The sequence below is a fragment of the Chiloscyllium punctatum genome, chromosome 27 (assembly GCF_047496795.1).
Source record: "Chiloscyllium punctatum isolate Juve2018m chromosome 27, sChiPun1.3, whole genome shotgun sequence".
NCBI lineage: Eukaryota > Metazoa > Chordata > Chondrichthyes > Orectolobiformes > Hemiscylliidae > Chiloscyllium > Chiloscyllium punctatum.
Window position 1 is genome coordinate 184400 of NC_092765.1, and position 25054 is coordinate 209453.

At 43.1% G+C, this 25054-nt stretch overlaps 1 protein-coding gene across 3 annotated transcripts in view; it reads left to right on the forward strand.

The window, feature by feature from the left end:
- LOC140453339 (importin subunit alpha-7) overlaps positions 1-25054 on the forward strand; it is a 98688-nt gene that overhangs the window by 24034 nt on the left and 49600 nt on the right. For all 3 annotated transcript variants that reach the window (XM_072547884.1, XM_072547885.1, XM_072547883.1), the window contains one exon: positions 21354-21448. In XM_072547884.1, coding sequence (XP_072403985.1) covers positions 21354-21448 — 95 coding nt within the window. The remainder of the gene's footprint in view (positions 1-21353; positions 21449-25054) is intronic.

Here is a 25054-nt window from a genome sequence, read left to right on the forward strand (position 1 = left end):
ATGAGCGGGTTGGAAGTGTGCACTGTCTCTCTATCTAACCTCATTACCCGACTGGTGACAAAAAGTTAAATGTTTTACCCAGTTACTGACCTGGCTATTTACATATTTGATATTAAGTTCTGAGTACAGGTAGTTCTTCTGTAACATGATGGTTGTATTCTTGTTCAACCCCACATTATAGAAAAATCATGCTTTAGAAACAGTGCTTTAAGCATTGGCGATTTAATCATGTTTCAGCCACCACGTGTTTTAAAAGTTTGTGCTTTAGAAATAGTGTTTTACGGTTGTCAACCATGTTACAGCAAATTCACATTAACAAAATGCGCGTTATAGCGGAACAAGTTGTAATAAGATACATTAGCCAAGTATCTTAATAGCAAAATTGTTATAAAAACAAGCCTTATTTTACAAGTATGCAATTTTAATACTAATACAGCTGATTAATTTAGAACTTGAAATGTGAAAATTTAAATATTTGTACTTCTAAATAACCCAATTGATGTATGCACAAACACGTTAGAAGAAAATTTAAAGGAACTGTCTCTGCAGAAATGAACACTGGCCAAAACAGTTGTTAATCTTGGAGAATAAAAGTATATTATATGAAATGTTTCAGAGCTTTCAGTCCAGCGTCCTGGTACACTTAGATGGGCACTGCTAGAACACAGGCGAAAGTGAGGACTGCAGACGCTGGAGATCAGAATCAAGATCAGAGTGGTGCTGGAAAAGCACAACAGGTCAGGCAGCATCCGAGAAGCAGGATAATCGACGTTTCGGGCAAAAGCCCTTCATCAGGAATGAGGCCATTCTTGATGAAGGGCTTTTGCCCAAATCGTCGATTATCCTGCTCCTCGGATGCTGCCTGACCTGCTGTGCTTTTTCAGCACCACTCTAATCTTGACTGCTAGAACACAGACTGTTGTCACTGTGCTCTTCAAGTATAGTTCATCCAGGCAATGTCTTGATGAAGTCTTCTTAACAGTTTTTCAGGAACAGTAGTTGTTTTGATTTTATTTTTCAGTTCTTGCACAGGATACTTAAGGGTTTCTCAGAAATTTAGCAAAGACTGAGCTTGGGGGTCTTATCTCTTCACAGAGATAAGTACCATAAAGCCACATTTCTGACAATCATAAACTCAGACATGTGACTTCCAGTAAATCCAAGTCGTTAACTTAAGTCGCATGACTTTCAGTAACTTTTTTTATCAAGTGTCCCACAATGTGCCTTCAGTGAATTTTAAAAATAAGGTCCAGGTATCTTTTCAATGCTCCAAATGAACCAACTTTCACAATTCTAAATATAAATGATTGCTGTTATTCAATTATTGCAAATAGATATTAATTCTTGAATAATACATGAGAATTTAATATAGTTTAATAAATTACATTCCATGATTAACTTAATGTAGAGAAAGGGGGGAGGAAAGCATTCTTTTGTAACTAATCTTTGTGTTCATCAGAACATATTCGCTTACAGTAAGAGGGCAGCCTTTTGCATCCTTGTGAAGTCTCCAGCCAGTTCCTTATTTTATTCATGGAATATGGGTCTTGCTGGAAACGCCAGCATTAATTACCTAGAAAATTGTCTGTAAACTGCACGAATGTGCACATGTGCAGCCGCTCCAACTAGTGTTAGCATTGATTTTGGTTCCAGAATTCTTTGCTGTGCATGGGCAATGGTGGTTGCCTATCCCCAGTTTTGCCACACTTCAGTTCTCCTTTTTCCTTCTTGATAGTGACTGTTACTGCTTTAGTAGTGTTATGATAGTCCACATTTATCACTTTCAAATTTTAACATCAGTTATTTCAATGTTATGCTGGATGCCTTTGGACTTAAACCATGTTTTAAAAATGGATACACACTGACCTAAAATTGTTGCTGTGATTGAGATACATGGAATAAACAAAGACATCTGTACTTAAATTAATGAAACAAGTCAGTGCCAAAAGGTTGCATCTTCTGTTTTAATTTTTTTGTTATTCATTGAGGGGATGTGGGCTTTGCAGGTTGGACTAGCAATTATTATTTTCCTCGCCATCCCATCAGCATTCTGCTGAGACCATTCGATCCGCAACTCCCTTGTTAGGTCCACGATCCCCACCAATCCACCCTCCATTCCTGGCACCGTTCCTTGCTGCCGCAAGAGGTGGGAAATCTGCGCCCAGACCTCCCCCCACCTCTACCCAAGGTCCCAAAGGATCCTTCCACATCCAACAGATTTTTCTGCACATCCAAACACCTCATCTACTATGTCTGTTGCCCTGAATGTGGTCTCCCCTACACTGGGGAGACAGGACACCAACTTGCGTAACGTTTCAGAGAACACCTCTTGGACACCTGCAACAAACAACTCCACTGCCCTGTGGCCAACCACTACAATTCCCCCTCACATTCAGCCAAGAACATGCAAGTCCTGGGCCTCCTCCACCACCACCAAAGCCTAGCCACTCGGCTCCTGAAGGAAGAACATCTCATCTTCCGCCTTGACCCTCCAACCATACAGCATTGACATTAATTCCACCAGTTTCCTCCTCCCCTTTCCACCTTGCAACTCCGTACTGTTCTCTTCAACTGTCCTACTTGTCCATCTCCCTTCCCACCTAACTGCTCCACCCTCTACCTTGACCTATCATCATCACACCCCACCTGCACCTACCTATCATCTTCCCAGCTACCTCCCTCCCCACCCCCAGTCTCAGCTCACCCACTGCCCACATTCATGATGAAGGGCTTATGCCCGAATGCTGTTTGAATGTTGTCTGACCTGCTATGCTTTTCCAGTGCCACATCTTTCAATTCTGATCTACAGCATCTGCAGTCCTCATTTGATGAGGCCACACAAAGAAAAGTACAGCACAGTACAGGCCCTTCGGCCCACGATGTTGTGCTGAGGAGCGGCTCAGTGGTTAGCACTGCTGTCTCACAGCGCCAGGGACCCAGGTTCGATTCCAGCCTCAGGTGACTGTGTGGAGTTTGCACATTCTCCTTGTGTTTGTGTGAGTTTCCTCTAGGTGCTCCAGTTTCCTCCCACAGTCCAAAGATGTGCTGGTCAGGTGAATTGGCCATGCTAAATTGCCCATATTTATAGGTGTATTAGTAGGGAGTAGGTGAATGGGTTTGGGTGGGTAACTCTTCAGAGGGTCGGTATGGACTTGTTGGGCCAAAGGGCCTGTTTCCGCACTGTAGGGAGTCTAATCTAATCTAATCTAAGATAACCTAACCTATGCATCCTCAATTCACTGCTGTCCATGTGCATGTCCAGCAGTCGCTTAAATGTCCATAATGACTCTGCTTTCACCACCACCGCTGGCAGCGCATTCCATGTGTTCATGACTCTGCATAAAGAACCAACCTCTGACATCTCTATACCTTCCTCCTAACAGCTTAAAACTCTGACCCGTCATGGCAGTCAGTCCTGCCCTGGGAAAAGTCTCTGGCTATCAACTCTATCCATGCCTCTCATTACCTTGTACACCTTGATCAGGTCACCTCTCTTCCTCCTCTCCAGAGAGAAATATCTGAGCTTAGTCAACCTCTCTTCATAAGACAAGCCCTCCAGTCCAGGCAGCAACCTGGGAAACCATCTTTGCACTCTCTGCAAAGCCTCTGCATCTTTCTTATAATAGGGTGACCAGAACAGGACACAATATTCCAATATTGGTCTCACCAGGGTTTTGTAGAGTTACAGAAAAAACTTTGCGTCTCTTAAACTTGATTCCCCTGTTAATGAAAGCCAAAACACCATATGCTTTCTTAACAACCTTATTCACTTGGGTGACAACTTTGAGGGATCTGTGCACTTGAGCACCATGATCCCACTGTTCTTCCACACTGCCAAGAATCCTGTCTTTAATCCTATATTCAGCATTCAAGTTCGACCTTCTAAAATGCATCACTTCACATTTATCCAGGTTGAACTCCATCTGCCATTTTTCAGCCTAGCTCTGCATCCTGTCTATGTGGATTAGTGGTGCTGGAAGAGCACAGCGGTTCAGGCAGCATCCGAGGAGCAGTAAAATCGATGTTTCAGGCAAAAGCCCTTCATGCTTTATTCCTGATGAAGAGCTTTTGCCCGAAACGTCGATTTTACTGCTCCTCGGATGCTGCCTGAAGTGCTGTGCTCTTCCAGCACCACTAATCCAGAATCTGGTTTCCAGCATCTGCAGTCATTGTTTTTACCTATGTCATGCTGCCGCCTGCAACAGCTCTTGACATTATCAACTGCACTTCCAACCTTTGTGTCATCTGCAAATTTACTAACTGACCCCAAAACCTCCTCCTCAAAGTCATTTATAAAAATTACAGAGCAGAGACCCAAGAACAGAACCCTGTGGGACACCACTCACCACTGACCTCCAAGCAGAATACTTTCCATCTACAACCACTCTCTGTCTCTGTCAGCCAACCAATTCTGAATCAAGAGAGCCAAATCTCCCTATATCCCATACCTCCTGACTTTATGAATGAGCCTACTTTGAGGAAACGTATCAAATGCCTCGCTGAAGTCCATATACACCCCATCCACTTCCCGACCTTCATCAACCTGTCTCATCACCTCCTCAAAGAACTCAGTAAGATTTGTGAGGCATGACCTGCCCCTCACAAAGCCATGCTGATTGCTTTTAATCATGCTATACTATTTCCAAATAGTCATAAATCCTATCCCTCAGAATTCTTTCCAAAACCTTGCTGACCACAGATCTGTAATTGCCAGGGATTTCCCTATTACCCTTCTTGAAAAGAGGAACAACATTCACCTCCCTTCAATCTTCCAGTACAATGTCCATGGGGAGAGAGGAAGCAAAGATCTTGGCCAGAAGCTTAGCCATCTCCTTTCTCGCTTCTCGGAGCAAACCTGGATAAATCTGGTCTGGCCCTGGGGACTTATAAATCTTAATGTTGCCAAAATTTCCAGCACATCAACTTGCTCAATCTCAATCTGTTCAAGCCTGTTTCCCAGCTCCTCAAAGTTCTCATTCACAACAAGGTCCCTTTCCTTAATGAAAACTGGAGCAAAAAACTCATTTAGGGCTTCCCCTGTCTGCTCAAACTCCATGCACAAGTTCCATACGCTATCCCTGACCGGCCCTACCTTCTCCCTGATCATTCTCTTATTCCTCAAATATGAATAAAATGCTTTTGGGTTCTCCCTAATCCTTCCAGCTAAGCCTTTATTGTGCTCCCTCCTGGCTCTCCTCAGTCCATTTTTGAGCTCCTTTCTAGTAAGCCTGTAATCTTCTAAAGCTGATCTAGATCCTTGCTTCCTCCACCTTACATAAGCTGCCTTCTTCCTTTTGACATGAAGCTCCTCTGTTCTCATCATCCAAGGCTCCTTAATCTTACCCCTTGCCTGTCTCAGAGGACCAAATTTGTGCATCACTTGCAACAACTGCTTCTTAACCAGTTTCCACATGTCTGCTGTGCCCTTTCTGTGGAACAATAGCTCCCACTCTGTACTTCCCAACTCTTGTCTGATAGTGTCATAATTTCCTTTCTCCCAATTAAATATCTTCCCATGGTAACTGCTTTCCCTCTCCATGGTTATGGTAAATTTGAGGTAGTTGTAGTCACTGTCACCAAAGTGTTCTCCCACCGCGAGATCTGACACCTGTCCTGGCTCATTGCCATGCACCAAATCCAAATTGGCCTCTCCCCTCATCGGTCTGTCTACATACTGAGCAAGGAAACAATCCAGAACACACCTGACAAAAACGGCTCCATCCAAACCATCTGCACTAAGGAGGATCCAGTCAATATTGGGAAAGTTGAAGTCACCCATAACAACAACAACCCTGCTACATTGGCAGATTTTGGAAAAATGCAAATCTATGAATTCTTTAATCTCCCTACTGCTAGTAGGGGGTCTGTAGAAAACCTCCAATGAGGTGGATGCTCCCTTGCTGTTCCTAACTTCCACCCATACTAACTCAGTAGGCAAACCTTCCTCGACAACCTTCATTTCTGTAGTTGTGACGCACTCTCTGACTAGCAATGCTATACCGCCTCCTCTTTTTTTCCCCCCTCCTTGTTCTTTTTAAATGTTCTAAACCCTGGAACATCTAGCAACCATCCCTATCCCTGTGAAACCCACGTCTCAGTTATGGCCACAATATCATAGTCCCAAGTACTGATCCATGCTCTCAGTTCATCACTCTTATTTCGGACACTCCTTGCGTTAAAACAGACACAACTTGATCGATCCCTTTGTTTCATCACAAGAAAAACCTCCCTGATAGATTCACTACATCCTGTCACTACCCCATCTACAACTGCCCGTCTCTCAGATATGTATCTCTGGTTCCCATCCCCTGCCAAACTAGTTTAAACCCTCCCGAACCACAGGAGCAAATCTCCTACCCGGGACATTTGTGCCCCTCCAGTTCGGGTGCAACCCATCCTTCATCAACTGGTCCTATCTTCCCCAGAAGGCATCCCAATGGTCCAAATATCTGAAGCCCTCCCTCCTGCATCAGCTGCACAGCCATGTGTTAAGCTGCAGTCACTGCCTGTTCCTCACCTCACTATGTCATGGTACTGGTAGCAAACCTGAGAACATTACTCATCCTGCACTTCAGCTTCCAACCTAGCTCTCTATAGTCACTTTTCAGATGCTCAGTCCCTTTTCTGGCTATGTCATTGGTACCAATATGTACTACGATTTCTGGCTGTTCACCCTGCCTCTTCAGAATCTTGTAAACCTGGTCAGTGACATCCCAGACCCTGGAACCGGGGAGGCAACATACCTTCCAGGAGTCCCATTCCTGACCACAAAGTCTCCTGTCAATTCGTCTACCTATTGAGTCACCTACCACTAGCGCTTTTCTATTCTCCCCCCTTTCCCTTCTGAGCCACAGTGCTAAGCTCAGTTCCAGAGGCCTGACAACTATGGCTTTCCCGTGGTAGGCTGTCCCCGCCAGCAGTATCCAAAATGGTATACTTATTACTGAGGGGAACAGCCACAGGGGATCCCTGTTCTGTCTGTCAGTTCCCTTTCCTCCTCTTGACTGTGTAACCCAGCTGTTCTTATCCTGTGTCTGAGAAGTGGCATTTCCCTGTACATCCTCTCAATGTTCCCCTCAGCCTCCCAGATGATCTGCAGTTTATCCAGCTCCAGTTTCCTAACTTGGTTTTCGAGGAGTTGGAATTGGGTTCATGTCCTGCAGATGAGGCCAGTGGAGACATGTGTCGTGTCTCTCACCTGCCACATTGTGCAGGAGGAACATGCAACTGCCTTTTTCAGCCATATCCCACTAATCTAAAAGCCCACAATGGACTAAACAAGGAAGAGGGAAAAAAGAATAGAAAACCTGAAGAACTTATCGAGTTTACAGACTCTTATTAAGGTTTGAGGAGTTGGGTGGGAGAGAGGCCTATATGGTTTAGGGTCTCAGGTTTGACTCTCACCTACTTAAAAAAAAATCACTTCCCCTTCCAGGCAGCCCTTGCTTCTCTCTGCCCTCACTCCTCGCCACTTTGTAAAAAAATGGAAGCCCGACTCTCGAAGTAAGTCCCTTTTTTAAGTGGGAAAGCTTACCCTTCCTGGCAGCCCTCTCTTCTCTCTGCCCTCTCCTTGCTGCTGTGCAAAATATGGTGCATCTGGAGCAGTTTTGGTCCCCTTATTTAAGAAAAGATATTTCAGTGGAGGCAGTTCAGAGGAGATTCACTTGGATGATCACTGGTAGGGAGGGATTGTTCTATGAGCAGGTTAAACATATCAAGTCTCTATTCATTGGAATTGAGAAGTGATCTCATTGAAACATACAGGATTCTTAAGGGACTTGTAGGGTACATTTTCCCTTATCATCATCTCAGAATTAAGAGCAGCCAATTTAAGACCTAGATAAAGAAGAATTTCTTCTCTCAGACTGTTGAGCGTCTTTGGAAATATGTCTTACAGCTCTCTCTGGTAAGAAGTCCTTATGTATATTTAAGACTGAGATATACAGATTCTTGATCAGTAAGCGAATCATGGGTTATGGGGAAAGAGTCGGAAAATGGACGTGAAGAGTATTGAAACAGCCATAATCCTATTGAATGGTGGACCAGGCTTGAGGTAGAATCATCTATTTCTTATGGATTTCTGTTGTGTACACAAAAAGCAGGCCAAATCCAACTTGACCAATTATCATTCCATCCGTCTACTCAATCAACAGTTTCATTCCTTTTCTGAGGCTTTTTAGCAGTTTGATGCAACTAGTTACGTTCTGTCTATTTTTCCTTCTATGCAGACCTCCAGAGGTCTAAAACTGGAAGGCTACATGTCAGCATGCCAACCTGTGTGCAACCACACGTCTGTGCAGTCTAGAGGGAATGTTGTAACTGAGTGTCATGCTAAGCCGTTTGATTTGATTTATTATTGTCACATGTACCAAGGTACAACAAAAAGTATTATTTTGCTTGCTAACCAGACATAAGTTTAAGGTGAAAGGGGAAAGATTTAAAAAGGACCTGAAGAGTAACTTTTTCACACAGGGTAGCGCATAAGTGAATGAGTTGCCAGAGAAAGTGGTGGAGGTGGGGGTACAATTACAAAATTTAAAAGACATCGAGATGCGTATTTGAATAGGATGGGTTTGGAGGAATAAGTGCCAAATTCTGGCACATGGGGCTAAGTCAGATTGGGATGTCTAGTTGGTGCAGATGAGTTGGACTGAAGGATCTGTTTCCATGCTGTATGGCTCGATAACTCTCTGACTCCAAATCATACCTTACATAAATACATCGGGGTAATAGAACAGAATGTGGAATATGGTTTTAGATTAGATTAGATTAGATTACTTACAGTGTGGAAACAGGCCCTTCGGCCCAACAAGTCCACACCGCCCCACCGAAGCGCAACCCATCCATACCCCTACATCTACCCCTTACCTACACTACTGGCAATTTAGGATGGTCAATTCACCTGACCTGCACATCTTTGGACTGTGGGAGGAAACCCGAGCACCCGGAGGAAACCCACGCAGACACGGGGAGAACGTGCAAACTCCACACAGTCAGTCGCCTGAGGCGGGAATTGAACCCGGGTCTCTGGCGCTGTGAGGCAGCAGTGCCGCCGTGCCGCCCAAACGGTGTTACAGCTACAGAGAAATGCAGAGAAAGATCAACTCAAACATATACAAGGTCTGTGTAGAAGTCTGATAATAGCAGGGAAAAAGTTGAAAATGTTGACGCAGCAGCAAGTGTAGACTGAGTCAATGGAAGACTGGCTGTTTTTTGTGATGGACTGGGCTGCATTCACAACTGTCTGTAACCTTTTGCAGTTTTGGTTAGATCAATTGTCATACCAAGCTGCAATGCATCTGGGTCGGCTGCTTTTTATGGTGCATCTGTAAAAATTGGGAGGAGACATTAGATTAGATTAGATTAGATTAGATTACTTACAGTGTGGAAACAGGCCCTTCGGCCCAACAAGTCCACACCGCCCCGCCGAAGCGCAACCCACCCAGACCCATTCCCCTACATTTACCCCTGCACCTAACACTATGGGCAATTTAGCATGGCCAATTCACCTGACCTGCACATTTTTGGACTGTGGGAGGAAACCGGAGCACCCGGAGGAAACCCACGCAGACACGGGAAGAACGTGCAAACTCCACGCAGTCAGTCGCCTGAGGCAGGAATTGAACCGGGTCTCTGGCGCTGTGAGGCAACAGTGCTAACCACTGTGCCACCGTGCTGCCCATTCATACACCCTGAGGAACACAGTGTTTCAAGTAGGCACCTCATGACATGCCAGAGTACAAGAAAGAGATGGATATCTTAGTGGCATGGTGTAAAGACAGCAATCTCTTCCTTAATGTCAGCAAAATGAAGGAGTAGGTCACTGACCTCAGAAAGTTGAATGGAGGACATGTCTCTGTATCAATAGTGCTGAGGTGGAGGTGGAGGTGGTCGAGAACTTCAAGCTCTAGGAATAAATATCATCCACAATCTATCCTGCTCCATCCACGTTGATGCTCCAGTCAAAAAACACATACAACATCTCTGTTCCTCAGAAGGCTGAGGAAATTCAGTATCTTCAGCATGTAATATTACTAATTAAAATTCTAATCCCCTTATAAATTTCCCCATTACATGCACAGACCAGCAATTAGAGGGGAAAAATTGGCACGACTTCAAAAACTTTTCTTCCCAGGTACTGTAATAGAGATGATTTTTATGACTTCTCTGCTGGCCAGTAAATTGCTTTAAATGTCTCTCTCCAGGTACTTCCACTGCTTCATAAGAAACATAAGACGGATGGTCCCCTTTTAAAAGGTTTCTGACTTATTAGTTAAAACTCACAGACAACAGCTGTGGCAGGATAGATAAACTGGTTTTCTTCAGGCTTACAGTTAAATATAGAATAGAGAGCTGGGAAAGAACTGAACATTTATTTCTCATTCTGTGACTTGTTCCCAGCTTCACACTGTTATAAAGCCATAGTCATACTGAATGAAAACAGACCCTTCAGTCCAACTTGTCTGTGCTGACATGCTAATCTGACCTAGTCTCATTTGCCAGCATTTGGCCCATATCCCTCTAAACCCTTCCTATTCATGTACCTATCCAGATGCCTTTCAAATATTGTAATTTTACCCACATCCACCACTTCCTCTGGCAGCTCATTCCATGCACACACCATCTGCTTAATAAAGTTACCTCTAATTTTGGATTCTCCCACACAAGGAAAAAGATCTTGGCTACTCACCTATCCATGCCACTTAAAATTTTATAAACTTCTATAAGGTCACCCCTCTGCCTCCGATGCTTCAGGGTGAGAACCAATCACAATTGTTGACAGACAAAAAGGCCTCTGTCATTGATAGTCCATAGACAACTCAATTTCTTGCCAACCAGAGCTACATGTGTATACCCGCTTGGCTCCAAATTGTCTGTTGCTCAGCTTCAATCATGCTCGTTCAAACAAGGGTGGTACAGTGGCTTAGTGGTTAGCACTGTTGCTCCGTGGTACCAGGGACCCAGGTTCGATTCCAGTCTTGGGCGACTGTCTGCATGAAGTTTACACATTCTGCTTGAGTTTCCGTCAGGTGCTCTGGCTTTCTCCCACAGTCCAAAGATGTGCAGGGTTGAGAGTGTATTGCTGGAAAAGCACAGCATGTCAGGCAGCATATGAGGAAATCCGCTCTTCCTGATGAAGGGCTCTGGCCCAAGACGTCAATTCTCCTGCTCCTTGGATGCTGCCTGACCTGCTGTGCTTTTCCAGCAATACACTCTACTCTGATCTCCAGCATCTGCAGACCTCACTTTCTCTTCCAAACATGTGTAGGTTAGGTGGATTGGCCATGCTGAAATTGTCCATAGTATTAAGGCATGTGTAGGCGAGGTGGATTAGCCGGGTCGATGTGAGGTTCTGGGATACGGTGCGGGGTACTGGGTCTGGGTGAAATGCTCTTCAGAGGGCCAGTGCAAACTCGATGAGCCAAATGGCTTCATTCCACACTGTAGGGCTTCTAGTTGTTTATGTATTGTGCATAATGGGTGTCAGGTTACTTGCTTTCAAAACTGTAGTGACCCTCTCAGGCATTGATTTTAAAACAGCTCTTTCTCGCTTCAGTCCCCAGTTTGTGAAAAAGAAAATATTAGAAAATAGTCTGTACACCAGTGAGAAAGCAAATTGGGAAGATATTTGTGTCGATTACAACCAGTCTCTGATGTACACTTGTAGCTGCAGTGGTTTATTATGGATTCTCCAGGAAGTTTCCAGTCAATAATGATACTCCAGGATTTGATGGTGAAGGATTTAACAATGGTAATGATGTTGAAAGTCATTTGGGGATAATTGGAGTCTGTCTTGTTGGAGATGATCATTGTGCCTCGAGTGTTGCCCGTATCTAGCTCCCTGTAGATATCAACTGCTTCATTACCTGCTGATAATTGGACACTGCAATCATTAAAGAGTATAGAGGGAGTGTCATTGAGGTAGCTAAAGGCGGTCAGCCCGTGACAACAAGGCAATATTTGATGGAATGTGGCATCAAGGACCCCGAGCAATACTATTGCCAATAGAAAAGCAGGGATGTGTGGGTGGGGTGGATCTTCAAGGTTTGCATAAAGATTTGTAGCTCTGGTACTGGTTGCCATAGTTGTGGGTATGTTCACCAAGCTGGGAAGTGTGATCAAGAATATACACCGGACTATCAACACCATGCTCAAAGGGATAACATTTTTGAGAGAGGAGGAAACTAACAACCAAATTCCATTCCTGGATGTGATGGCAGAAAGAACACAGAACTGTGAATGCACAACAGAAAAGCCATACACGCTGACCAGATCCTGGACTACATCAGCAACCACCCAAACACACAGAAGAGAAGCTGCATTCGGACCTTGTTCAAAAGGGCTACAACACACTACACCAGTCCCAACCTGAAAAGAGAAGTAAAACGCCTCTATAAAGTCTTTGCCAAGAACAGATATCCCCACAACTTCATCCACAAATGCCCAGCAGACAGACAACGCAACAAGGACATGTCACAACCTAACACACTAGCCACACTACCTTGTATAAAAAAACATCTCTGAACTGACAGCAAGTCTTCTCTGACCACTCAGATTCACGACAGCCCATAAACTGACAGCCACGCTCAGACAATAACTCACCAGAACAAAAGACCCTATGCCCATTCATGTGCAAAACAAGATTCCATGCAAAGACTGCACAAAACATTATATAGGGCAGACAGACAACTAGCAATTCACATCCATGTGCATCAACTAACTCCTAAATGCCACAACCAGCTGTATCTGGTAGCCATACACACAGATGACAAGAACCACAAATTCGACTGGGACAACACAACAATAATAGGAAAAGCTGAACAGAGGACAGCCAGAGAATTTCTACAGGCATGGTACTCGTCCATGGACTCCATCAGGAAATGCATTGACCTAGATCCACTATACCAACCACTGCAACGAACAACGGGAACTGGCAACCAGAAGCAGCAGGAACAAAATCAAATAAATTCCAGAAGAGACAGTACAACATCAATTCACATTAAGCTCCAAAGCACTTAGGATGTCACCTAGAAAGGGGACAAAATGTCTACCAATCAACTTCCCAGCTCGGCGAGCTACAGGGTGGAGATCCTTCCACTGTTTGAAGTCATACCTGACAAAAGAAAGATGGGGAATTGTAATTCTTAGAGGTCAGTCATCTCAGCTGGAAGAGCATCTCTGCAAGCGATCCTCACGGATTTCTTGGAGATCCTCTCTGACCAATTTGACCTTTTTTTGAAAAGGTGGCTAAACATATTGATAATGGTAGTGCAGTTGATGTGGTTTACATGGACTTCAGTAAGGCATTTAGCAAGGTCCCACATGGAAGGCTGTTCCCAAAGGTAAGAGTCCATGGAATCTAAGGTAAGTTGGCAAACTGGATCAAAATTGGTTTACAACTCGGAGGCAAAAAATGATGGTGGAAGCCTGAGACCGGTGATGTCCCACAGGGATCAGTACTGGGACCTTTAGACTCTGTACATTAATGACTTGGATAAGAATGTAGAAGGTATGATTAGGAAATTTGGTGATGACATGAAAATTGGTGGTGGTAATGAGCAGGGAGAGTTATTTACAGTCTACTATTGATCAGCAGGTAAATTGGGCAGAGCAGTGGCAGATGGAATTTAATTCCAATAAGTGTGAGGTGAAGGATTTTAAGACCATGACACATAGGAGCAGACGTTAAACCATTCAGCCCATCGAGTCTGCTCCACCATTCAATCTTGGCTGATAAGTTTCTCAACCCCATTCTCCCGCTTTCTTCCCATAACCCTTGATACTCAATCTATCTATCTTAGTAAGGATGCCTGCCTTGAAGAGGTTTTCCTCCTCTCTCTACAAGAATCTCAGGGAGTCCCTCTCCCACTGCAACTCCTAGGTTATCTACTTTCTCCCCATCCCCACCCTCCTCTAGCTTATCTCTCCACTCTTCAGGCTCTCTGCCTTTATTCCTGATGAAGGGCTTTTGCCTGAAATGTCGATTTTACTGCTTCTCAGATGCTGCCTGAACTGCTGTGCTCTTCGAGCACCACTGATCCAGAATCTGGTTTCCAGCATCTGCAGTCATTGTTTTTACCTATTGATTTTAAACCTACTGCGAATCCTCTTGCAAGGATGCCTGCCTTGAAGAAGTTTTCCTCCTCTCTCTACAAGAACCTCAGGGAGTCCCTCTCCCACTACAACTCCCAGGTCATATACCTTCTCCCCACCCCCACCCTCCTCTAGCTTATCTCTCCACCCTTCAGGCTCTCTGCCTTTATTCCTGATGAAGGGCTTTTGCCCAAAACGTCTATTTTACTGCTCCTCGGATGCTGCCTGAACTGCTGTGCTCTTCCAGCACCACTAATCCACTATCTATCTTGGTATTAAATACAATAAATGACCCGCCCTCCACATCCTTCTGTGGCAATGAATTCCATAGATTCACCACTCTCTAGCTGAAGATGTTTCTCCTTACCTCTGTTTAAAAAGGCTTTCCTTTTACTCTAAGACTGTGCCCTCTGGTCCTAGTCTGTTCTACCAATGGAAACATTTTCGCAAACATCTACTTTGTCCAGGCCATTCAGTATTCTGTATGTTTCAATTAGATCCTCCCTCATCCTTCTAAACTCCATCAAGTATAAACCCCAGAGTCCTTTAAGGTTCCTCATATGTTAAGCTTTTCATTCCTGGGGCCATTCTCATGAGCCTCCTCTGAAAATGCTTCAGGGCCAGTACATCCTTCCTGAGATATGGGCCCCTAAACCCCACACAGTACTTGGGACGTCTAATCAGGGAAGGATATGCACAATGAATATTAGACCCCTGTGGAGTACTGAGAAACAAACGGACCTTGGTATACAAGTCCATAGACAGAATGATGAAGGAGGCAGCATTTGAGATGCTTGCCTTCATTAGCTATAGCAGAGAAATAGAAGCGAGGAAGTCTTGTTAGAGCTCTACAGAGCATTGGCTAGGTCATGGATGGAATGCCATATGCAGTTCTGGTCGCCACGTTGTCAGAAGGACGTGATTGAAATGGAGACGGTAGAGAGCAGTTTTACAAAATGTTGCGTGGGATGAAAAGCCTCCGTTTTGAGGAGAGAAATGGATAGGCTGGGTTTGTTTTCCTTTGAGTACAGGAGGCTGAAGGGGAATCTGATTCAGGTACACAAAATTCAGAGAGGTATGGACAGGGCACTGTTATGAAAATGTTTACCCTGTGTCATAACAATACATTTGTAAAAGTTTCTTCCCCATGGCAGACGTGTCTAAGACTAGATGGCCTAAGTTTAAGATGAACAAAAAAAATTACAGCACAGGAATAGGCTCTTTGGCCCTTCAAGCCTGCGCCAATCCAGAACCCCTACATAAACCTGTAGACTATTTTCTAAGGATCTGTATTCTTCTGCTCTCTGTTCATTCATGTATCTGTCTAGATACATCTTAAATGACAATATCGTGGCCACCTTTACCACTTCTGCTGGCAACGTGTTCCAAGCACCCACCACCCTCTGCGTAAAGAACTTTACACGCATATTTCCCTTAAACTTTTCCCCCCTCACTTAAAACTTATGTAATTGAGTCCCCATTAACCTAGTAATTGAGTCCCCATTCTGGGAGGGAAAAAACTTCTTGTTATCCACCTTGTCTACACCTCTCATGATTTTGTAGACCTCAATCAGGTCCCCCCTTAACCTCCATCTTTCTAATGAAAATAATCCTAATCTACTCAACCTCTCTTCATAGCTAGCACCATCCATACCAGGCAACATCCTGGTGAACCTCTTCTGCACCCTGTCTAAAGCATTCACATCCTACTGGTAATGTGGTGATCAGAACTGTACACAGTATTCCAAATGTGGCCAAACCAAAGTTTTATGCAATTGTAACATGACCTGCCAACTCCAGTACTCAATACCCCATCCGATGAAGGAAAGCATGCCATGTGTCTTCTTGACCGCTTTACTGACCTATGTTGCCACCTTCAGGGTGCAATGAACCTGAAGACCCGGGTCTCTCTGTACATTAATTTTCCCCAGGGCTTTTCCATTCACCATAAAGTTCTCTTTTGAACTGGAGCTTCCAAAATGCATCACCTCACATTTGCACCAATTGAACTCCATCTGCCATTTCTCTGCCTAACTCTCCAATCTATCTGTATACTATGCATTCTCTGACAGTCCACTTCACTATCTGCTATTCCACTAATCTTAGTGTCATCTGCAAACTTGCTAATCAGACCACCTGTACCTTCTTCCAGCTCTTTTATGTATATCACAAACAACACTGGTCCCAATACAGATTCCTGTAGAACACCATTGGTCACAGTTCTCCATTTTGAGAGACTCCCTTCCACTACTACTGTCTGTCTCCTGCTGCCCAGCCAGTTCTCTATTCAACTAACTAGTATAACCCTGGACTCCATGCGACTTCACTTTCTCTGTCAATTTACCATGGGGAACCTTATCAAATGCCTTACTGAAGTCCATGTATATGACATCTACAGCCCTTCCTTCATCAATCAACTTTGTCACTTCCTCAATGAGGAGCATATGTTTTAGGGGAGACCTGAGGAAAATTATTTTTACCCAGGTAGATATATGAATGTATGCATTCATATATCTACCTGGATAAAAATAATTTTCTTATTCGTTTGGCTGAACTGGTCCTCACCCTCAACAATTTCTCCTTTGAATCCTCCCACTTCGTCCAGATGAAAGGAGTAGCCGTGGACACTTGCATGGGCTCCAGCTATGCCAGTGTCTTTGTCGGCTACATGGAACAGTCCATCTTCTGGAGTTACACCAGCGCCACTCCACCTCCGCCCCCCCCCGCCTTTTCCTCCGCTACATTGATGATTGCATTGGCGCCACATCATGCACCCACGAGGAGGTTGAACAGTTCATTAACTTCACTAACACATTCCACCCTGACATTAAATTCACCAGGACCATCTCTGACACCTCTCTTCCCTTCCTGGACCTCTCCATCTGCATGAACAGTGACCGACTCAACCTCCGCATACATCGCATCATCCTCCGCCACCCTCCCTCACCTCCATCAAGGTTTCACCTGCACTTCCACACGTCATTTAGTGTATCCGTTGCTCCCGATGTGGTCTCCTCTACATTGGAGAGACTGGATGCCTACTTGCAGGGCGCTTCAGAGAACTTCCAGGACACCCACATCAATCAACCCTACCACCCCGTGGCTGAACATTTCAACTCCCCCTCCCACTCTTCTGATGCCATGCAGGTTCCGGACCTCCTTCACTGCCACTCCCTTGCCACCTGATACCTGGAGGAAGAATGTCTCGTCTTCCACCTCTGGACCCTTGAACCCCTTGGCATGAATATGGATTTCACCAGTGTCCTAATTTCTCATCACCCCACCTTACCCCAGTTCCAACCTTCCAGCACCGTCCTCATGACCTGTCCCATGTGTCAATCTTCCTTCCCACCTATCTGCTCCATCCTCATCTCCGACCTATCACCTCCACCCACCTATTGCACTCCCAGCTACCTTCCCCCACCCCACCCCCCCTCCCATATATCTTTCCACCCCCGAGGCTCCTAGCCTCATTCCTGATGAAGGGCTTTTGCTCGAAACATCGATTTTCCTACTCCTTGGATGCTGCCTGACCTGCTGTCCTTTTCTAGCACCACTCTAATCTTGACTGTGATCTCCAGCATCTGCAATACTCACTTTCACCTCGATATATGAATGTGCTGCCAAAGAGAATGGTGGGAGCTACTACTCTATCAACATTTAAGAATCATCTGGTTACATACTTAAAATGCCAGGACCTTATATGTGATGGACCAAGTGCAGGCAATAGGATTATTGTAGTTAGTGGATAAGAATTGGTTCAGTGAATCAGCTAAAATTTGACAGATGATGTTTAATGTGGATAAGTGTGAGGCTATCCATTTTGGGCGAAGGAATAGAATTGCAACTTATTCTCTGAATGGAGAGAAACTTCAGAGTGGTTCGGGGCAGAGGGATCTGGGTATCCTATTGCATGAATCACAGAAACGTAGTACGTAGGTACAGCAGGTAATAAAGAAGGCATATGGAATTTTGGCATTTATTGCTCAAGGAATAGCATGTAAAAGTAGGGGAGTGTTGCTACAACTGTACAAGGCATTAGTGAGACCACACTTGGATATTGTGTACAATTTTGATCCCCTTATTTGAGAGATATAGTTGTATTGGAGGCAGTTCAGAGGAGGTTTGATTCTGGAGAGGAGGAGTTTGTCTTATTGTTGAGCAGTTTCAGTCCATATTGTCTGAAGTTTGGAAGAATGAAAGATCTAATTGAGGTATATAAGATGTTAAAGGGGATTGACAAAGTAGTTATAGAAAGAACATTTCTTCATGTGGGGTAATCTAGAACAAGAAGTCATAAGTTTATGATAAAGAGTAGCAGATTTAAAACCCAAATGAGAGCAAATTACCTATCTCAAAAGATCGTGAATCTGTGGAATTCACTCTCCCAGATTGTGGGTGATGCTGGGACAATGAGTGATTTTAAGAAGATAGGCAGACAGATTTTTAAAAAATCAGTAAATGGTTTAAGAGTTATGAAGAGCAGGCAGAAAAGTGGAGTTGAGGCCAAGGTGAGAAGTCATGAGCAGACTCACGAGGTTGAATTCCCAACTTCACCTCCTAGTTCTTATGTTCTTATAAGACTTCAGCACTCTCCTAGGTTTCTGTTAGCACCTGAAGTGCTTTTTGCTGTGTTCAGTGCTCTCAGTAATTTCTTGATTGCAATAAATAAATAGAACAAAAGTAGAAATGGGTGAAGGTTGATATCCGAGATGGTGGTGGACCTCAGAAGAATGCTGAAATAGGTCTCCACCCAGTACTTCCAGTTGAACTTGGTTTCAAGTTCTTGAGTCCTTTTTGCATCCTTGTTGGGCTCTGCCGTCATTTAAAGAAAGGTCTTTACAATTTCTTTAATTGTTTTCTACCATTCATACATCTAGCACCCCGGAGAGCTTTGACTTGATCTGTTTGTTATGAAATTTCTTAGTCCAGTTTACAGCATATAACGTGTGTTGTTTAGCATGCTTGTAGCTTTGGTGTCTAATTTTTAGGTATGCTGCCTGGAGCTGCTCATTGGGTTGGAAGTGTGGAACTGGGTCAGACAATTTCCTGATTTGTTGTTAGAACTTTTTGATGAGGATCAAACTAGATACTTGCCATTGTGGTAGTTATTAAGTGACTGGGAGAAAGTGAGGACTGCAGATGCTGAAGATCAGAGCTGAAAATGGGTTGCTGGAAAAGCGCAGCATGTCAGGCAGCATCCAAGGAGCAGGAGAATCGACATTTCGGGCATGAGCCCTTCTTCAGGAAGGACTGTCAACAGTTATTAAGTGCCCTTAAACAGTTATTAAGTGCCTGTCAACTGAGGGACCTCCTGCCTCTTACCTTAAATCTATGCCCCCTAGTCATTGATCCCTTCACCATAGGGAAAAGTTCCTTCTTGTCCACCTATTCATGTCCCTTGTAATTTTATGCATCTCATGTCCTGCCTCAGTCTTCTCTGCTCTAAGGAAAACAACCCCAGTCAAAGAAAATCTAGATTTATCACACATAAAATGATACAAAATCATAAACTACTTTATACTGTGTCAGAACTAAAAGTAATGGTCTTGCTATAAATTTAAAAAATCAGCCCTTTTACCCTCAAATACCTTACAGATACTCAAACCACAATGAAGGGTTACCCTTCTTCCATTTTAAAATCCATTGGTTTGTGGGCATAGCCGTACTTGAATCTTCTGCATTCACTTGATCTATCTCCTTCAGTTAATGGCTCATCACAAGACCGTTAAACAGCTAACATAGGTTCTATTATTAAAATTGATTGCTTAAGTTCCTCTTCCATAAACCTTTTTCTGGAGCTTTCTATTAGTCATAGTAACCATTTCGGGACTTCTTTTCTTCTGCCTGGTAGCTCTGTCTCAGACCTGTTCTGTCTGATTGACAGAATCTGCACCGAGAGAAACTCTCTGGTTTGTCATCCTGTTCTGTCCTCCTAAACAGACTAGTTTCTGTGTCTCATTTTTTATTAAATTCTTCTCACTGGCTTTCCTTTTAAAACCTAATTTAAATGCATGTAACAACATTTCCAGTCAACCTGGCACCACTCTAAGAACTCAAATGTAATTAAGTCCTTATCTTAAAGTAGATTTTGAAATATAAATCAAATTTTAAATTATGGATGGTTATGTCCACTTCGGAATCCAGTTTTTCACATCTGCACCGAGGAGGCAATGGCTTTGTGTTATAATCATTAGACTATTAGTCCAGAAATGTTCTGGGGACCCAGTTCAGATCCCACCATGGTAGATTATTGAGTTTAAATTCAATAGAAATCTGGAGTTGAGTTGAATGATGTCCATGAAGCCATTGTGGATTGTTGCAAAAGTCTATCTGATTCACTAATTTCTGTTAGGGAAGGAAATTGCCATCCTTATCTGTTCTAGGGTACATGTGATTCCAGAGCCACACTAAAGTGTTTGATTGGTCTTCACTTGCCTGGCCTAGCCAGCAATGCTTCCTGTGAATGTATAAAAAAAACTATACAGTTACAACCTTTTCCTTCATTGTACGTTTGTCTTTATCTTCAGCATGGCAACCTTGTATCAGAATACTCTTTGTTCTGATATCCTTTAACTCTAGAGTTTTGCATCCGGGGTAATTCAAATCGTTCAACTCATTGTTACAAGTCCTTCAGTTATTCAGTCCGTTGGTCCTTCAGTTCATTAGCCCTCGCAAAAGAATCAGTCGACTCTGATTGAGAAAGGTTTTCTCTTCTGCAGCCAGCTTTCTCTCCAATCTAACTGGCTTTGCACACAGAATCACAAACCTATAATTGACTTGAGCTTTTATTTCGTTTATCATTTGTCTCCCAAGCAACTTTGTGACGTGATGATTTACTGGAAACCGTGTGCTTCATCAGAAATAAAATTTGAAGGAAACCTTATTTTTTTAGAAGGATTATTGCCTCAAGATAAGTTTTATTTTCTCTTGAGGTGCATGGGCCATCACAATATATTTATAGACTGAAGATTTGCAATGTAATTTCAACATCAGGTCCAAGTTCAATGAAAAGATAGAAGATACTTCAAATCACACACCATTATGCGCATTTGACTTTTGAGAGCTGTTATTCAAGGAAAATAGCGTAGATGTTTTAAAAATATTTGCACAATGTTTTTCTTTTTTTCTTACATTGAGTACATTGTGTAACAGTTGCTTTAAAAGTTCGAATTGCATGTATTTTTCTCTTTTAAAAAAACTTCTGTTTAAAAGCCACAACTTATTTTGTTTTAATGAAATCTTATGTTTCTTTTTAGAGCCAAATCCTCCTATAGATGAAGTAATCAACACATCTGGTGTTGTAGAAAGATTTGTGGAATTCTTGAAAAGAAATGAGAATTGTACACTACAGGTAAATCTTTTGATGTTATTCTTTGTTAGCTGTTGTATTTGTTGGTTAGAAGCCAGCTGGGTCTGTGGCTCAGAAGGGAAGGGGAGAAAATAGGAAAGCAATAGTGATAAGAGATTCAAATGGTTAGAGGAACAGACAGGAGATTCTGTGGTTGCAAACGAGACTCCCGGGTGGTATGTTACCTCCTGGGTGCCAGGATCAGGGATGTTTTGGATTGAGTTTGCAGAACTCTTAAGGGGGAGAGAGAGCAGTCAGAAGTTGTGGTACAAATCCATACCAATTACATAGGTCAGGAAAGGGATGAGGACCTGAAAAGTGAATATAGGGAGTTGGTTGGAAGCTAACAGGCAGGACAAGCAGAGTAGTAATCTCAGGATTGCTACCAGTGCCATGGGCTAGTGAGGCTATGAGCAGAGTGTGAGTGCAGATGAACATGTGGCTGCAGGGCTGGTGTAGGAGTGAGGGATTCAGATATGTGGACCATTCGGATACCTTCTGGGGTAAGTATGACATGTACAAGGAGGACGGGTTGCACCTGAACTGGAGGGGCACCAAAACCCTGGGCAGGAGGTTTGCTAGAGTTCTTCAGGAGGGTTTGGCAAGGCAAAGTTTCAGTCAGTGTGATAGGTTGAAGGGGTTTGTCTATTTTAATGCAAGATATTTCAGGAATAAGGGTGATGAACTTGGAGCATGGATCAGTATGTGGAACTATGATGTTATGGCCTTTACAGAGACTAGGATATCACAGGGGCAGGAATGGTTGTTGAATGTTCCAGGGTTTAGATGTTTCAAAAAGGAATGGGGAGGGGCTGGAGATAAAAGAGGTGGAGGACTGGCATTGCTAATGAGGGATAGTATCACAGCTATAGAAAGGGAGGTAGTCAAGGAGGGTTTGCCTACAGAGTGAATATAGGTAGAAGTCAGAAACAGGAAAGGAGCAGTCACTTTATTGGGAGTTTTCTACAGACCTCCCCAATAGCAACAGAAACATGGAGAAGCAGATTGGGAGGCAGATTTTGGAAAGGTGCAGAAGTAGCAGGGTTGTTATCATGGGTAACTTCAACTTCCCTAATATTATTTGGAGCCTTCTTAGTTCAAATAGTTTAGGTGGAGCAGTTTTTGTCAGGTGTGTCCAGGAAGAATTTCTGACTCAATATGTAGATATGGCCTCCCCTCTGGTCGGCCTATTTGATTTAGTGCTTGGCAATGAAACATGCTAGGTGTCAGATTTCTTGGTGGGAGAGCATTTCAGTGGTAGTAATCACAACTCCTTAAACTTTACTATGGTCATGAAGATGAATAGGAGCAGACGGTATACGAAAGTATTTAATTGTGGGAGGAGGGAAATTACAATGCTATTAGGCAGGAACTGGGCATCTAAGTTGGAAGGCGATGTTCTCAGGAAGTGCATGACAGAAATGTGGAGGTTGTTTAGGGAGTACTTGCTGATACTGCTGGATAGATTTGTCCCACTGAAGCAAAAAAGGGATGGTAGGGTGAAGGAACCTTGGGTGACAAGGGATGTAGAACATCTAGTCAAGAGGAAGAAAGAAGTTTATTTAAGGTTGAGGAGGTAAGGATCACACATGGCTCTAGAGGGTTATATGGTAGTCAGGAAAGAACTGAACAATGGACTTAGGAGAGCTAGAAAAAGCTTTAGTGGGTAGGATTAAGGACGACCCTAAGGCATTTTACATTTTTATGTGAGGAACAAGAGGATGGCCAGAGTGAGGATATGGCTGATCAGGGATAGTGGCAGTACACTCAAGGATTTCACTTTTATTTCAATACGGCAATCTTTATTGTAAATAAAAGACTTGAATAAAACAAGCATTGTTAACTTAAGCTTTTCTTCCTACTTCTCCCAAGAACTGTTTTAGATGACACATCACTTTTGAATTTATTCCCTTCTGAAGGGACCACTCATAAGTATGCTACAAGGTTCTGGAGAACTTGCCTTCACTCCAGCTATACTTAGAAGTAAAACTAATGTTTGTCCTCTCTTGACTTTGGATGTCTCAGTCTGATATTCTAAAAGCTACACTGGTTAATTTCTTTAGCATTAAGATATTTGAGGCCAGCTGCAGATCTTGCTGTTAGCTCTTGTCTGTGTAGTCTTCCAGCTTCTGTTCCTCAGATAAAGGCATATCTGCCTTCCAAGTGGCCATTGGTAAACATATTATTCTGGTTAGAACACAGATCTATTTAATACTTCTTTATTTTATCTAACTTTTCTCTCAATGAACTGGAAAACATGCCCAAACTGCTATGAAAAACCTCTCTCAGCCTTTCTATCCTCCACCTAAGACAGTATAGCCTGCTCCAGACTGACCTTTTTAGATTAATTTCACCTCATTTACAATTTCTCCTTTGATCTAGTGAAGTAAACACATTTTATAACTTTTCAGGGTTTCCTAGATGCACTTTCAACTAATTGAGCTCTAACTCACAAAGCAAAAAAAAACTCTCTCTGGATTTCAGTTTCTATCTGTAGACATACCTCCAGTTCTCCAGCTGAATAAGACCACCCATTGTTATATGTTAGCGAGTTTTGAGAAGATTTGTAGCTCAGGTTGAGGTGCTGGATGTAAGTTTGCTCTCTGAGCTGGAAGGTTTCTTTTCAGACATTTCATCGTCATACTTGATAACATAGTCAATGGGCCTGCAGTGAAGCACTGGTGTTAGTGACCTGCTTTCAATTTGTGTTTAGGGTGAGGGTTAATAAACACAAATTGAAAATGGGTCACTAACATCAGTGCTTCAACGGAGGCTCACTGATGATGTTACCTAGTATGGTGACGGAACGTCTGAAAATGAATCTTCTAGCTCAGCGAGTGTTCTTGTCTTTCTAGCTGTTTGTTTTAAAGCGTCATGACCCCGACGTTTTTGAGTGTAATAGACTCCAAACAGCATTAGTTTAATATATTCCATTTTCTGCTATTAAACTTAAATTCCTTAAGCAAAAATAATGCTCAAACACATGAACCATGTGTTAGATATTTGCAGTGCATGTAAAACATATCCATGAGTAAACATTTCTTAAGTTATAATAAATCTGACAAACCCATACCTGATGGGTTGCACGCCAGGATATAAAAATAAAGTAACTACAGAGATGCATACACACAGGAATCCTTAGATTCTAGAAATGTGTCGGAGGAGAAGAAAACTGCCAATGCACCACCCTTGTTCAAAAAGGGAAAAAGACAAAAACCAGGTAACTGTAGGCTTGTTAGACTAACACTTGCCATTGGGGGAAATAGTTTGAATCTAATAGAAAGATTGTAATAGCAAAACATTTAGAAATACATAATCGAGCAAAGTCAGCAAGAAAGGGAAATCGTGTCTGAAAACTTTATTTGAATTCTTTGAAGAAGTGACAAACACAATAGTTAAAGGGGAGCAAGTAAATGTAAATTTTTGAATTCCAAAAATCATTCACTAAGCCACCACATATTAGGCTAATTAGTAAGACCCCTTGGTGTTAGGTGTAGTCTATTAGGAGAGATAGAGAATTAGTTAGCTGTTAGACAAAGTTGGGACATGAGAGCATTTTTATAATGTCAACCTGTAACTAATGGAGGGATACAGAGATTAGTACTGGGG